We start from the raw sequence: 15,218 nt of genomic DNA on the forward strand, positions 1-15,218 counted from the left end.
ACTGAAGAACAGAAATTTTTTTTTTTTTTTGAAGTGCCAGGTACTTTGTCATAAAGGAAAAAAAAAGTATGCTAGAAATAGGAAGTCTTAAATTACTGTTTTATCACACTTGTGTGTAGGTGGATACCACTACAAACACAGGTTTCTGTTCTTAAAAATACTGCAAGACATACATTCTATGAAAGGATTGTGTTTGTGTTGATAATGGGATGTTGATATTTTCTTTTGAAGAGTTATGTACATACATTTGACTGAAATAGAATAACTTTTGTATGTTTCTAAAGAAATACAAAGATTCTGGGATGATTCGCAATTTAAAAACAGTACTAGATCCTACTTGTACAGCATAAGACATTTTTATTTTTTAACTCTTCCTTAAGTAGTTATTCAGGGAAGGGCTACTTTGGTATTATTTTAATGCTATTATATAAAGAAGTGTTTTGGCTTGATAAAGTGCAGCATGTGTTGAACTTGTACAGAGGAGTCATGTTAATTTCTACTCTGTTCAGTGTTTGCCAAATTGAAAGAGATGAAATCTGTAGAGAATACTTTATTTTTAGCCACAGAATAGATTTTTAGGAGCCCAGAATAAAGAACAGAAAATAAATGAAAAAATAAGTTTTTAAATTACCAGAATATTCTTCTTAAACATACTGCTGATAGCAGTTATACATAATTAGGTCATGCCACTATTTCTTGCTTAAAACTTCAGGGTGAGATATATTACTACATCTCTATCTTGAAATTATATTATAAAACACTCAGGGAGTGAGCAGCCAGGTAGATTGCTTAACCTCTGATACAGACACTGTATACATTTCTTACTTTGTAGGATCAACTGTATTTTATATTTCTTTTAAAATTCAACTTGGCGTTGTTTCATGATTGCACTAATGGAAAGAAAATAGCCAAAAATCTGAGTGTGGTAGTTATTTATATTTGTCAGTTCTTGTGTCACTGTTTCAGGGTCCTTTGTAATACTGAAAGTCTCAATGCAATCTATTTTACCCGGAATCAGTGAGCTCTGTTTCAGGAGTTTACCTGTCTGCTACTCACCAGAAAACTTGGAACACTCTCGCAAATTTGAGAAATAGGTTACAGTCTCTTAAATATAAGACAATTCATTCTGAGTATTTTTGAATAGTCCTGTAAAATTATCTTTGTTAGAGTTTGAATGATCATACTTCCCATATTTAACTTCTGAGGCATTTCATTAAAAAAACCCATATCTGCGAGTTCCAAATATAAATATTAGAAATACTGAAATACAAACAGCCTAAGCAGATCCACAGTTCCCATGTCTTCATCTTCGTGCTGTCATTCATGTATATGCAAGAAATAAATAACTAAAAATGTGTGTGGAAAGGCAGATGGTTTAAGTGCATTCAGAATAATTTCTAGTTTGATCAAAGATATTTAATGGGCCACCAGGTTGATAGAGATCTATTAGAAAAAGCCTTTATGCTTCTGTATGCTTTTTTGCACTGTTGGCACTGGCCTTCCCCTTTATATGTACCTGAAACTGAGCGAAGCTGTATTTTGCAGAGTTGCCTGCACCTACTTCTTGCATGTAACCAGTTCTGCAGTGTGTTCTACCTGAGCTTTTTAACAGCTTCATTGGATGCATGATTCATGTAGACTTGTTTCACTGCTGTGCATGACATAGTCTGTTTCTTTGAAAAATAAAAACTACACAAGAATAAATAAGATTATATGACCTACATAAAGATATTCCTAATTACAGTTTTATTGGGAATACTGATAAAAGAGCTACATCTGTGGGTAAATTCTGAAACAGCCTAGAAAAAAGTCAGTTTTAAGTTCCAGAGAAGGGTCTGGTGTGTTCTGAGGAAGTCTTGCCATATGACCTAGGGTTCAGAGCTTGTAAATAAGAGTATTTTTTGGCACAAACTATAGCATTTCTTTTTCCTGCAACTTTTTGAAAGGATTTATTTCAGTGTGATAATGAGCATTTAAAAATAAACTTTCTTTTCATGAAAGTCCAGTTTCTCAGCCTAATTATATAAGGTGTCTGTGTGTATGCAACAGTGGGATCGGGCTTGTCATCCATCACAGGTGCCTGCCAGTCCTGTGGTTTGCTAGCAGCCGTTAAATGTTGTCACCAACCTTTCTTTCATTGCTTAGGAAGCAGGAGGCAAAACTGAAGAGCTTTGCAGGTGAGGAAAAGGGCAGTAACCAGCTGATAAAAAAGCACACGTAAACTTTCATAAAGTTGAAAATACCGCACCAGTTTATTTGCATGATGTTATGTCTGTGTGCAGACCAAATTAAAAACAGTTCAGCAGATCCATGTGGTTTGGTAAGCATGGAAATCTCTGGGGTCTGTATAAGGAACCTCCACAGAGCATTTAGAGGATTATTGCCACTAAGTCAGGCTGAGTATTCAGCTTTCTCCTTGCTTTGGTTTGAACACACCATAAACACAAAAGGGGCTTTCAGTTTCTAAGGCAGTGTTGAAAAAGCCCTTCCCTTTGGCTCACTTTGCATGGGTCCTTTCTTGCAGTTCTTCTTTCCCCAGCAGCTTTCCAAAGCTCCCTACCTGTAATCTGTTAGACCATTTTCTCCTCATTAATAAATTCAAGATACCTTTTTGCTCATCTGATCAGAGATGACGCAAATACCATTTTTGGTGAAGGAATGGGATGGATTTTTCATCAAAAGCTGAAAATAGCTCTACATGGTATATTTGTCAATTTATGAGAGTGTATGAAGCTTTTAATAAGGAAGGTGCAACAAACTATTTGGAGAAATCTGATAAAGGTGATGTTAGGTCTAAAGATCAATATCTGTATGGATAAGAAATAACCCATTACAGTGTCCAAGATGCATTGAAGAGACAGTAATGTTTTGAAAACAACCCAGATTGTTCTGTGGAAGAGGGAAGCTGGAGCCTTTCAAAATATTTGTTCTTTATTTCTCAGAAGGAAGAAGTAAAAAAATTGCAGTATTTGCTATTAAAGGAGATGTGCACAGCTACACCTGGCAGTGTTCTGAGTTAAAGTTCAGTTTTGTTCTGAGATTAAGTGCTGTAATTGAAATGTCTACCAATAATTCACTTAAGATTTGGGAAGAGATGTCAGTATGTGTTACCATACATCAGAAAGTTTATTTTGAAGATGGGATGCTTAAGTGAGCCTCTGGTAGAGTTTACACCTGCTTGTGGCTTGCTTTCTGTGAGTTTCTAGATGATTCGTTTGGAAGCTTAGAGTAAGATACCACATCTGAAAATGTTCCAAGAAGAGTAGGAACTTGGCATCCTGCATATGGTTACATGTAGTTGTATTGTGCGTCTCTTATTGTCTTCTTTTTTCATTTTTAAAGTCAACTAACCTTGAATTTAACATATTGGTGGTCTTTATTATTGTGAGGTACAGAATAAAAATGATAAAAAAAGTCTAGACAAATTAATTTAAGGTATAACTTCTCCTTTTACAGGTGACAGAATTATAAAAGTCAATGGAGAAAGTGTTATTGGAAAGACGTATTCTCAAGTCATTGCTTTAATACAGAACAGGTAAGATACTAGTATTTATGTGCCACACACAGTTTTTGTATACTAAGCAGGAAATGACCGCCTATGGTGGTTCTGAAAATGTCATCCTATTTTTAAATTTTCCTTAATATGCACTTAGTTTTACTATTTCTGTTTTTCTGTATTTACTAAATGCTAAGTGTTTCAGAATGGTCGTGCTGAATTGTGCCACAGTCCTTTTATGTCATTACTTTTCCCTTGTTAGCCAATCATACAAAGTGTTATGGAGGAAGATTGTCTGAATTTTAAATAGGCAGATTAGGTATCCACACACCACACGTATGTGTCAATATAAAAGGAAAATCAGAAAAATCTACCTTGCTTGTGAGATCTGATAACTAGAAATCAGCATATCTGGTAAAGGAGAAACTTAATGCTAGTGCACATGCAAGACATCTGCAGTACATCTTGGCTTTCCTCTGTTTTGCAGTAAGTTATGAACGTTGCACAGGATTGAGGAAATGGTGATACTTAACTGCTCCTGCAACTCAGAAGGGCTTTTTAAATCAGGTCCATACATCAATCTAGATACTCATTTTCATCTCATGTATCCACCTCCAGTTTTACAGTTTTCTTGGTGTCAGTTTCTGTTCTATAACAACAAGTTTCCAATATAATAATAAGTTATGTGGAAAAAAGGTATTATCAGCATGGAAGAATGTTTTCTAAATACATCTCGCATGTCACATTCCATTTTTAGTGAATCTTTATGCATTAAGATATAATTATTATAGTTAGGAGTAAGAAAAATAAGATCCTGATCCTCCTATTTCAGTGGAGTCTTTTTTCAAGATTTCATAAGATTTCATTCAAAATACATACATCCAAGGTGCTGCCTTTTTTTTTTTTTGAAACAGCAAAACTGTGTTCAAAGGTATGACAGACAAGGTAGACTGAAATGTGTTTTGTCATTAGTACTTTCTGTACAAGAGCTGGAAAGATGGAATTTTTTTTTAATAATCTTTACTGGAGATAACACCAGTCATGTATCGTTTTCTTATTTTGTATTGTACAATAGCATATGCCCAAGGCACAGGATGTTACTTTACAGGCCCAACAGGTACATCAGTCAATTAAATCTCTTAATCCAGAAAAGAGGAAGACCAATCATGTGTTGCAGTGGCCTGTGCAGTTAGAGATTCTCAATTCTAGGTTTGCTCCTGAATAAAGTATGATTTTCATCCCCGTGAGGCTAGGTAGCAAAGTGTCCCAGCAGAATGCAGTCCTTGCTGACTGCATAAACTGGGGATGCCTGAACAAGGCCTTATCAATGATTATCTAGTGCAACCCAGAATGGTACAGCATGCTGCTGCGTCTGTTTCCCTAATTTCCTAGAATGCATGGAAGATGAAGGGATGCTATGGTTGGTTAGGAGGGGAGAACAATTTGTTGTCTTGAGCCAGATGTGTACGTCACAGAAGATCATAACAAAAGGTCATGAAGTCTTCAGATGAACGAACCTCTTAAGATTAACAGATAAATATTAATTGTGATCCATAAAGAGAGCTAAGACTGCAGATCAGGTGTGTCTTCCTTGTAGCTTACAGGCAGTGCTTCTCATGTGACTAAAGAATGAACTCTCTAATTCTTTGCTTGAAAACAGTATTTTTGAGCTTAGAGCAGTTTGTTCTGTACGTAAAGTATTTTATTTCTTGTGCTGCCATTTCATGGCAAGTAAGTTACATTATGGTGTATGTTGCTTGCTCTAGCATGCAGTTCTTACATCAGCATAGCCATCCTGGGTCAGACTGATGGTCTGTTTATGTCAGTATCCTTTCTGATAACATCCAGTAATGGCCTCTTAGGAGAGGACTATGGAAACACTGAAACTGTAGAGTGATATTTGGTCAGATGGTAATAGCCCACTTGCCAGAAATCCTTGGTTTAGGAGTTGGCTGAACCAAAGGTTTTATCTGTATCGCTTGATTTAATAGTTCTTGATAGTTGGTCTTGCACAAGTTCACTTTTGAAGGTACTTAAACTCTTCATATTTAAAAATACCCAGTGACACAGTTCTTGCTCTATTTCATGTCTTAGCTAATCTTTCATCTAGCACACTTTAATTTCTTTAGTAGACTTTGTGCAAGCAACGTGCTGAAAGGCCTTTTGAAAGGCTAAGTTGTCAATTGAAATCTCCTTCATTCGTGACTAAAGACAGTTTCATTTATAGTCTCGGTATGTTGTGTGATGGTTTTCTAGACGTATTAATTACTGTATTTTTAATTATTGTTTTTAATTACCTTTTCAAACACATTACTGACTGTAAATGCTTACTATTTTGTAGGGTTTTGGTCATCTTTAGAGCCGTTTTCAAGGGTACAACATCTCTCTTGCCTCTAAACAGAGAGTTCCTCGTGCTACTTGCTGTTCAGCTGTTTTGCCATGAAACTCAGTTCAACTGATCTATTTGAATTGGCTTACTCCTGCAGCTCTTATTTCCATAGCTGCTTATTATTTTTCTAGAAAATTGTTCAGTTGTAGTTATTTGTTCTCACTTTATAATGCTGCAGACATCAGAATTTAGCTGCCGTAAATGAAATTATCCCCATAAATTCCAGTGGGACTTATGGATGGGCTGTAATTCAGTCATGTTTCGTATTGTTCTCAGAAAAGTTTTAAGCTGTGTCTAGAATGTTCATCTATTTTGTTCTGGTTGGAGATAGCAAAGCTAAACTTACACCTTTTTCTGGAAGGTGAAGGGCACACCTCAGAGTTGCTAGAAATAAGTATGTCCTATAAGATTAACCATGAGAACACTTTTAAGTCTAGATTTCCTACTCTTTACCAATGGTTGTTAGTTTGATCCATTAAGAATTTATTCTTATCTGTTTACATAATCAGCTTGGAGATATGTTGACTACTAATTTAAACTCTGTACATTATTTATGGTTCTAAATAAAACAAGAAACAGATTCTGATTCCCAACTTTTTTTTTTTTTTAAACTGTGGGGAATTTGAATGATTAGGTCTATTCCACTTGTTTATCTTGGCAAATTCTCGAAAGTATTGGGATGACTCAGAAATGTAGAGATTAGCTACTGAATCTTTTTCATTAATACAGAATAGTGCATCAAAAGACAGTCATGATTAGTGTTTGAGTCAAATTTAAATTCAGCTCTCAAAATGTGTAATGAAACTTATTTGCAGGGTAGCTATCCCTGAGAATTTGCAATACTCTGTCTAATACTTTAGTGTAAACTGCCATTTTCAGTGTGGTGGGTCTTACTGACACTTTCTAGTTCACAATTTGCATGCACATTATAGAGTAGAATACACCAAAAGTATGCTTTAATACTTTTTGTTTCTGGTATGAGAACTGAAAAACATTCTGAGAGTGCTTCACAAAATGTAAGGTAAAAAGATCCAGATTGTCTCCAGAAGCTTCTGCAGCAAACTGGAACAGAACCATTAAGTGAATGGTACATAAACCATTGTTCCTGAATGGAACCCTTTCCTCTTTTTGGGTGGCTATTAAAATAGATGTTAGACTCTGTAAATGGATTTAATTGCTTCCTTTTTTAAAGAAAAAAAAGTATTTTGTGCTAAGAGAATGGTTTGTTCTGTGACAAATTATATTCCTTTATATGAAAAGTATTTGAAGAGTAGCAGTGCTATTTATCATATTTTTTACTTCCAAAGTCTTCATCCTGCAAGAAAGCATTGATTATTATCAAATTGTAAGTTGCCTAATAGAACTTACACATACATGCTACCCATACATAGAAATGAAATCTGAAGGCTTAATTGGAAATATCTTAAGCTATGGTCTCTCTTTCATGTCTTTTTTTTTTTTCAATTGATAAAGAATGTAATATTCATACAAAGGGGTTAAGGCAAATATCACCTCCTGATGACACTAATTTTAAATAATTATTTTAAATAGCTTTGTTTATGCATTCAGTCAAAACAGGACATGCAACTGTAAATGCACATAAATATCAATACTTCTGGTTTCTTAAAACTGAATATTTAAAAAAATCTTTAAAAGGCTTTGATGACCTTTTTTTTTTTTTTCCTAGCTGTGTATAGACTTAAAAGGAAAAACTTAAATCTATCGTTGTTGATATTTGATTTTAAAAGTAAAGTAATTTATGCTGCTTGGAGAACACTTCTTTTCTAAAATGAATAAAGGTTTAAGAAGATTGTGAAACCAAATAGCTTTACTTTGCTATTTTGGAATGCAGCCTTATGTCTGTGGTTGCTAACAAATGGAAAAGGAACCACAAAATAAAAACACTTTTCATATAAGGAAGCATAATAAATCACACATTACATGTTTGAGAAAATTACTTTCCTCTCTGCAGAAATAAGAAACTGAGGTCCTTCTCAGTGCTTTTATAGACTGTTCTGTGTGCCCTGAAGTCGATGGCCAGTCTCTGCGCTGGTTTTATCTTTTCTCAGCAAATGCATTGTACTTACCAGCATAGATAAGCTAATTTCTAGTCTGATATATCTAGTTAGGTTGTATGTTTTTTTTCTTGTGCTGGTATTGATCGGTTTGTTTAAATATCCTTTCTTCTTGTGACATGGAACATGAGAGTTATAAATAACAGTCATAATCTCTTCATTTTCTGTTTTTTTAGCCTAGTTATAATAGTCTGTACAAGCCATCTCTTTTGTAGCCCTTCTCTGTACCTATTCCAGTTCACATTTAATGAATGTGAACGGCGTATTCCTCTCTTGGATGAGGTAACGAATTCAGCTATTCAGTATCCAGTGTTACAAGCATATACTTCTCTCTTGCATGTGAAAATATGTTTTTCTGGTAGATAATAACAGTGGGTTTCACTGTTTTACAATATTTGACCCTGGGTAACTAATACATTGTACATTCGGTGTCCTGATTTTGCCTGTATTAAGTTACATTGATATAACTGTCTGGATTCGTGGATCTTTATACTGTTGTTGCTTTTGGTTTCAGTGCTTATAAATAGCACATGTTTTTTTCATCCATGTTTCAGATGTCATCTGACTGACTAAATATGTTTAAGTTGATTCTGCTAGGAGGTGATTGGAGAGGAAAGGTGTAAATCAGTGCTTGACTTGCTATTGCCTCACTTTTCACATGCTGTGGTGGTTATGACATTTCCCCAGCAATTTTAAAGAGTGCTAACAGACTTTAGTTTTCAATGAAAGAAAGAAATTTTAGCTTGTGTTCAGAGATTTGCCACCTTGTTTTGTCTGAGAAGCTTCAAACAAATGTACCTTAGGCTTCTAGGGGAGGAAAAAAAAAACCCAAACCAAAATGGCGTGTTATCTTAATACACTAGTTATACTGACAACACAGGTATACTCTTCAGTCAGATTTCTGTTCTATTCATATTTGCTAAGATGGAATGGATCTAATGGAAATCAGTGTTTATTTCTTTTGGGTAAATTAATTTGACGGAATAGCTCAGTGTGGGAGTTTTTGAATGGTTTTGGTTTATGGAAGTTAATCGTCTTTGTAATAAGATTTGAGTATCTTTTCCAAAAGTTCATGTGTGTTGGTTTTTTTCTGTTTGTTTCAGTGACAGCATACTGGAACTTAGCGTTATGCCAAAAGACGAGGACATCCTTCAGCTGGTATGTTTATGAAGCTTATATTCAGACAGTATGTTGGCTAAAGAAAAATGTCTTGGTGTTGTTTACGAGCTGTGCTACCAGCAAATAATTAAATAACATTTATCTCTCTGTCATTCCTTAGATATTTTCGTACTTGCTTGCCATCCCTGAAATTTCAGAGGAATCCAAATATAGGGGAGAATACCTTCTTCCCATGATATTTCTAGCATCTTATTAAAAAAAAAAAAAAAAATCATAAAAGAGTGTCTGTATTTTTATTATATTTTAGATTTGTTTCCTTATGTTAGAATTAATGAATTGGATTGCTTTCTTTCACTAGGTTGTCTAATTCTAAAGAAGTTGGGAATCATTCCTAAATTTGAATTAAAAAACTAGCATATGACACTTGTTTTAATAACTCATTGTCAGTGGATTTTCAGGAAAGAAGCAGGGTGATGAATGTGCTGAAGGTTATTACTGAATTTTTTAATTGCAACTCCTCTAAATAGTTTGTTACACTAGTGCCGGTATATTCTCAATTTGAACTGAGGTCCTGCATATATAGTGAGATAATTAACCTCCTGATGACAAGCAGGTTAGACTTTCTGGTTAGTAGTTAGAAAATAGTGTTTTCTAATCCACACAGAAATAATAAGATAAATACCAGTTAAGAAGACCCTGTGGGTTTGAGTAGCTGTTCTCCAGTATTAAAGGACAAATTGATGGGTAAAGAAAAAAACCAAGAAACTCTGTTTGAGCTGAAGATGATGATAGAGGCTAGCATAAGAATTCAGCCAGTTAGGCCAACAAGCCAAGATTACTAGAGTAGAAGTGGTATTTTGGGAACATTTGATAAATACTTCAGTAATCCAGCACAGAAAATGTTGGGGGCATGGAGTGAGTTTTGATTCATGTATAAGAGGAGGGAAAATCTGGGGGTTTTGTGAGTATGGGGTTTTTTTGTTTTTAAGTTTTTTAATTGGAACTGTGAATATGTAGAAATGCAGGAATAGTTATAAATTATCTGAGTGGCCATATGCATCTAACAGTCTTGTAGCCATAATAGTCTAAAGGAGCTGGGTAAGGCAGGATTTATAGGTTTAAGTTAAACCTTTGTATTTGGCTGGGTGAGAAGTTCTCAGGCACATCTTTGCTGATGAAATATGAAGCGCAAGCTTCAGGTAAAGTATAGATGAAAAATAATTGATTGGAATTTAACTTATGTCAATGAAATAATGAGGTAGAGGAGCAAAGACAGACAATTACCTTTGGGCTACAGATGGATATATTAGTAAAAAGAAAATGAAGTTGTTTTCTTGGAGGAGATTGAGGGGTAGAGGAAATAAAGAAAATATCTGCCTGTGGGAGTTCTAGAAAAAAACTGGTGATATGTGTGGGAATAATTTCTAGGCATCATTAAAAAAAACCCTTTCTTTTGAGTTGTAAGATGTGGTAGAGTTGTGAATTGTGTATGCCTCTTTTGAATATAGAGGATTAGGTTTGAGAGGTGAGGTCATCCTTTTGCAAAGAATGCTTTGCATTGCCTCTACAGTTTGTGTGAGTTCCTTCTGACTGTTTGCTGTTGTGTTGGACTGGTACATGATTACGATACAACATGGAGGAGTTCACACCCCTGTTTGCTGTGATACATTTGTTTGTGTCAGAGGGGACTTGTCTTGAACTGTAAGTTCCACATAGCATCTGCCATGGAGACACATGTTTTCTGTAGTCCACAAGACTGAGCATTGCGTGTACTTGGGCCTATTGGAAAAAATTTCCAATAGCTGCAGTTTGTTCCTGTGGTTTTGTCACTGTCTGTATTTTAGTATATGTTTTCAGGTGTAAATCTTTGGCAGAGTTGCAACATGTGAAGATACAGATGATAAAACTGAATTTCATCATACAACAGAAGTCATCAGTTATGGCCTGTAGTTTTTTCCCTTTTAGACGACTACAGAGGAGGAAAAATCTTACCACGTCTACAATAACTATCAGCAGTCTTTTGAGACACAGTGTGCCATTATAACTTCAGTCAAATTAAAAATCTGTGCAGTTCCTCTGAAGATGGTGAATATCAATCTTCAGCCTTTAGGTGTTAGGATCTACTGTTCTTATTACAAGATTTGGTGAAGAACTTTGCTCTACTCAAAGCTGAACACTCGGGTTTAAAATATTTTTTAGAGTAAGAGCACAGAATGTTATTCCTCTCGCTCCCTCTGAAAAGATAGTAACTTTTTGTTTTCAGCTGAGAAACTGTATGCTTTTTTTCTGTTTGTTTTTCTGTTTTTATCTTTGTGATTAATGCTGTGTTAGCTTTTGTGGAAATCTTATGTCTAAACCTCAGAGTGAATTCTTATTCCTGAATGAAGTGCAGCTCGCATAAGTGATAATGATAATCTCTGTAGTGGTAGTGTCAATATAAGTGCAAAGTGAACAGTAAATATTAAGGTACAGTGCACTTATAGAGGAAGAATTTATACATTTGTCACTGAAGTTGTGTGTTGTGTAAGTTCTTACAGTATGTTAAAGAATTTAGTTGTTTCTGACATATGTCGTAAATCTCACTGTAAATAGCTTCAGATGGTATCACTCACTGTAAAGTGTTGATGTCAAATACTGGTATGCTGTAAAAATAGAAAAAGCATTACTGGGTATTGTAGTAGGAGCTAGTGAAATGTTTGTCTAGTGCAGTGAGGATGAAATAGTTTCATTATATTCAGGAATGATGCTGGTTGTGCTAAGCTTTATAGTACTTGGCAGTCTACTCCATGTGGTGATGACTGATTGCTAGGTTAAGTACATAAAGAACACAGTTGCTTGTTTCTATCCTTAGTTTGCTATTTATAAACCTTGAGTATCCATATATGTCTGTGAACTTGTTGGTATATTGAATTTCTTGAAAACAGGGCTTTACATCCATTCATCAGTAGTAACAATGAAGTGGTCCAATCCACAAGTCATCGCCCTCTGTGGCACATGCATACTGCTTACATAGAAGGGAATTACATGTTTAATCCTGCCATAGTGAAGTTGGTGTCAGTCATGTTCGTTCACTGGTTTGATCTTGGAAATGTCACTGTGGAGATAGGAGAAAAGATATTTAAAACATCTCTATCCATGACAAAAACTAGAACTCTTGACAGCTACGAATGTGTTGGGGTTTTTTTATGCTTCTCCTCAAATCTGAGATTAGTTTACTTAAAGTAATTTCTTTTGATAATTTTAACATATTTGTAGGCATGTAACCGTGTTGAGACTATGAGGAGGGTGGCTATTGTTGTATTATACTCTCCTCGCTGTTTCAAATTTGATGTCTCTATATACAATTTCTGTAGATTTCTCAACCTTTCTTTGTCAAAATTTTGGCATCTTGTAGGTTTTAGTACTGCCGACTTCATATGAGTGGGAAGACACATTTAGGTTGACTACAAATAGCTTCTTGTCTCAAGTGTATTTAAAGGAATTGTTGCTGGTTTGTAACCTTTAGATAACAAAATTAATACTAAAAAGTTGTTCAAATTATGACAGTTTTCAGTTGTTCATAAGCTTTTTGTGCTACAGAAAATACTGAATGCAAAGGTGCTTCCTAGAGAGAAAATTAAACTTGCTAAGTTCACTTACAAGTCAGCCTTTTTATAACTCTTCTCAATAGACTTTGTAGTGTCTGATATGTATATATTAGGGTATACTTAGTATGCAGGATTTTTGGGCCATTTTTCCAAGGTATGTTCATGTTGGAATTTGCTTGTTTGCTAATCGTTCCTTGTGTGTTTAAAGAAGAATATTGCTTACAGGTCACTGAATTTCTAAGTATCAAGCGCTTGAAAATGTCAGTCTTTAAAACTGCATCTTTATTATGGTCTACATTGGAACTGTTCATTTGGAAGGTTATTTGTAATGTAACATTCATGTTTATAGGATTTATTATATGTAAATATATGTAGATACTGATTTGTAAATATGTGTATCTACTTTATGTATGTGTATATAAACACACACGCTATAGGCAGGTTATCCTTACTTTTCATCTTTCATTTTCTGGCACTAACATTGCTATCTACTCCAAAGTTCATCTTTCCTAACTTTTATCCTACTGTTTGATTTTGAGTAAGTTTTAAAAAATAATTTCTTCATAGCAATTGCCTCAAAAGGTAGCAGGTTACTTCTAGTCCTAGGTGTTGTCACCAGTCAATTTTAGTAGCATACAAATCTGTTAACATGCCTTGTTTTTCTAGGAAGATCTCTGTAGTTTCATTTACAAAAAAGATTTTATTGAGCATTCTGTGAATAATGGTAAACGTGGAAATAAAAGGGGGCTGTTCACTACTGTATGTTTTTGATATGTTTAGTTCCTTCTTTCACATCTTGTAATTTACATCTTAATCTTTCCTTAAAATTGCAGACCATTGCGTATTGATAACTTAGTTGACCATGTTTGAATGGAAATGTTTCTCTTGTCACAGATATAGGATTTTTTTGTTCTCCTACTATAGGTATGACTGGGAAAGCAAGTGGAAGTCAGTTGAAGTATATCTTCCTTTGTTTTTTTTTTCCCCCTCTTTCTAGTCGGGTGATGTGGAAGTTTTCAGAATATTGGGAGATTTGCACAGGAGAGTGTGCTGCTTTGATGCTTTGTAACTTCTGGTATTTTGGTGGAATTTGGCAGCTTTCAAGGCCTTGTAGTACCCTGAAATTGCCAGTGAAGCACCTGTATTAAAAAAGAAAAAAGAAAAATAACTTACATAAGGAAATTTATTCTAGAGTTTTATGTACCCCAGTAACCTCATGCCTCTGACTACAGGTCTGCCCACAGTCAACTTCAACAATATTGTCTTGTTTGTTTTTTTCCTCACACAGTTCAGCTGCATAAGACCTAATGGAGCAACACGGCTGTTTTACTGGTGTGGTGGTTTGACCTTGGCTAAATGCCAGGTACCCACCAAGTCGCTCTAACAGTTTTCCCCCTTCCCCCTTTTTTCTCAATAGGGCAAAGAGGGGAAAGAAACTAAGATAAGGAAAAAACCCAACCCTTGTGGGTAAAACAAAAGCAGTTTTAATATAAGCAAAGCGAAGTAAAGGTCCGTGCGCAGAAGCAAAAAGAAAACCTATTTATTCTCTACTTCCCATGAAGAGGCGATGTTGGGCCTTTTCAGGAAGCAAGGCTCCGATGCACGTAGTAGTTGCCTTGGAGGACCAAGGGTGACCCCACTCCCTTCCTCCTTTTTCCCAGCTTTATACTTGAGCAGACGTCATATGATATGGAATATGACTTTGATCAGTCTGGGTCAGCTGTCCTGGCTGTGTCCCTTACTAAGATCTTCCCCCGCCCTGTTCCACTGGGGTGGGAAAATGTTGGTAAGAGCCTTGGTATTGTGTAAGCACTACACAGCAGTTGCCACAACACCAGTGTGCTATCACCACCGTGCCAGCTCCCAACATAAACCACAGCACCGTGAGGGCTGCTATAGGGGAAAACTGATTCCGGCTCAGCCAGACCCAGTACAACTGAACAACTGTGAAATATTTTCATTTCCTTTACTTTTAATAGAGATGTCTTCATAAGTAATAAGTGTACTTAGTCCAGAGTCTTGGAGCATTTGTTTACTTTCAGATTTTGTACTGATGCAGTTACTAATATGTGCAGAGGTTAATACTAAAGCTCTGGCAGCAAGTACAATGGAAGGAGAGGTGTGATGTGAAGACCTAGTGATCTAGAAGAAGACTTATATGCAATGTTAGCTAACAAAGTTTTTTAGAAAATACTAGTCATATCAACCCTCCTCACATCTAGTTTAGACTAATATTTACAGGAAAATCTTTTACACAGCTTGTATTTGGAAATTAAGTTTCTTGAGCTTAAGGCATTAAATTTTATATACAAAAATTTCACTGCCATAGGAAAGAAAGGGCATGCATTGTTTTGGTGGTTGGTTGGGTTTTTTTGGTTTGGTGTGTGTTGGGGGTTTTTTTGGTTTTGTGTTGGGTTGGGTTGGATTTTTGGTGGGCTGGGGTTTTTTTCCTATAATGTTATCTGACCATAGTGTTTGCTGGGTGTCTCAGAGCAAAATGAAACCACTTGAGCTGTAGTTCTAACAATCTGGCCAGAGCAAACTAGTAAGTG

The 15,218-nt window shown here is 35.5% G+C and overlaps 1 protein-coding gene across 2 annotated transcripts in view; it reads left to right on the forward strand.

The window, feature by feature from the left end:
* Window positions 1–15,218, forward strand: part of ARHGAP21 (Rho GTPase activating protein 21) — a 118,380-nt gene that overhangs the window by 68,219 nt on the left and 34,943 nt on the right. For both annotated transcript variants that reach the window (XM_074900140.1, XM_074900141.1), the window contains 2 exons: window positions 3,457–3,535; window positions 9,064–9,118. In XM_074900140.1, coding sequence (XP_074756241.1) covers window positions 3,457–3,535; window positions 9,064–9,118 — 134 coding nt within the window. The remainder of the gene's footprint in view (window positions 1–3,456; window positions 3,536–9,063; window positions 9,119–15,218) is intronic.

Source organism: Athene noctua, chromosome 2 (genome assembly GCF_965140245.1).
Source record: "Athene noctua chromosome 2, bAthNoc1.hap1.1, whole genome shotgun sequence".
Classification (NCBI taxonomy): domain Eukaryota; kingdom Metazoa; phylum Chordata; class Aves; order Strigiformes; family Strigidae; genus Athene; species Athene noctua.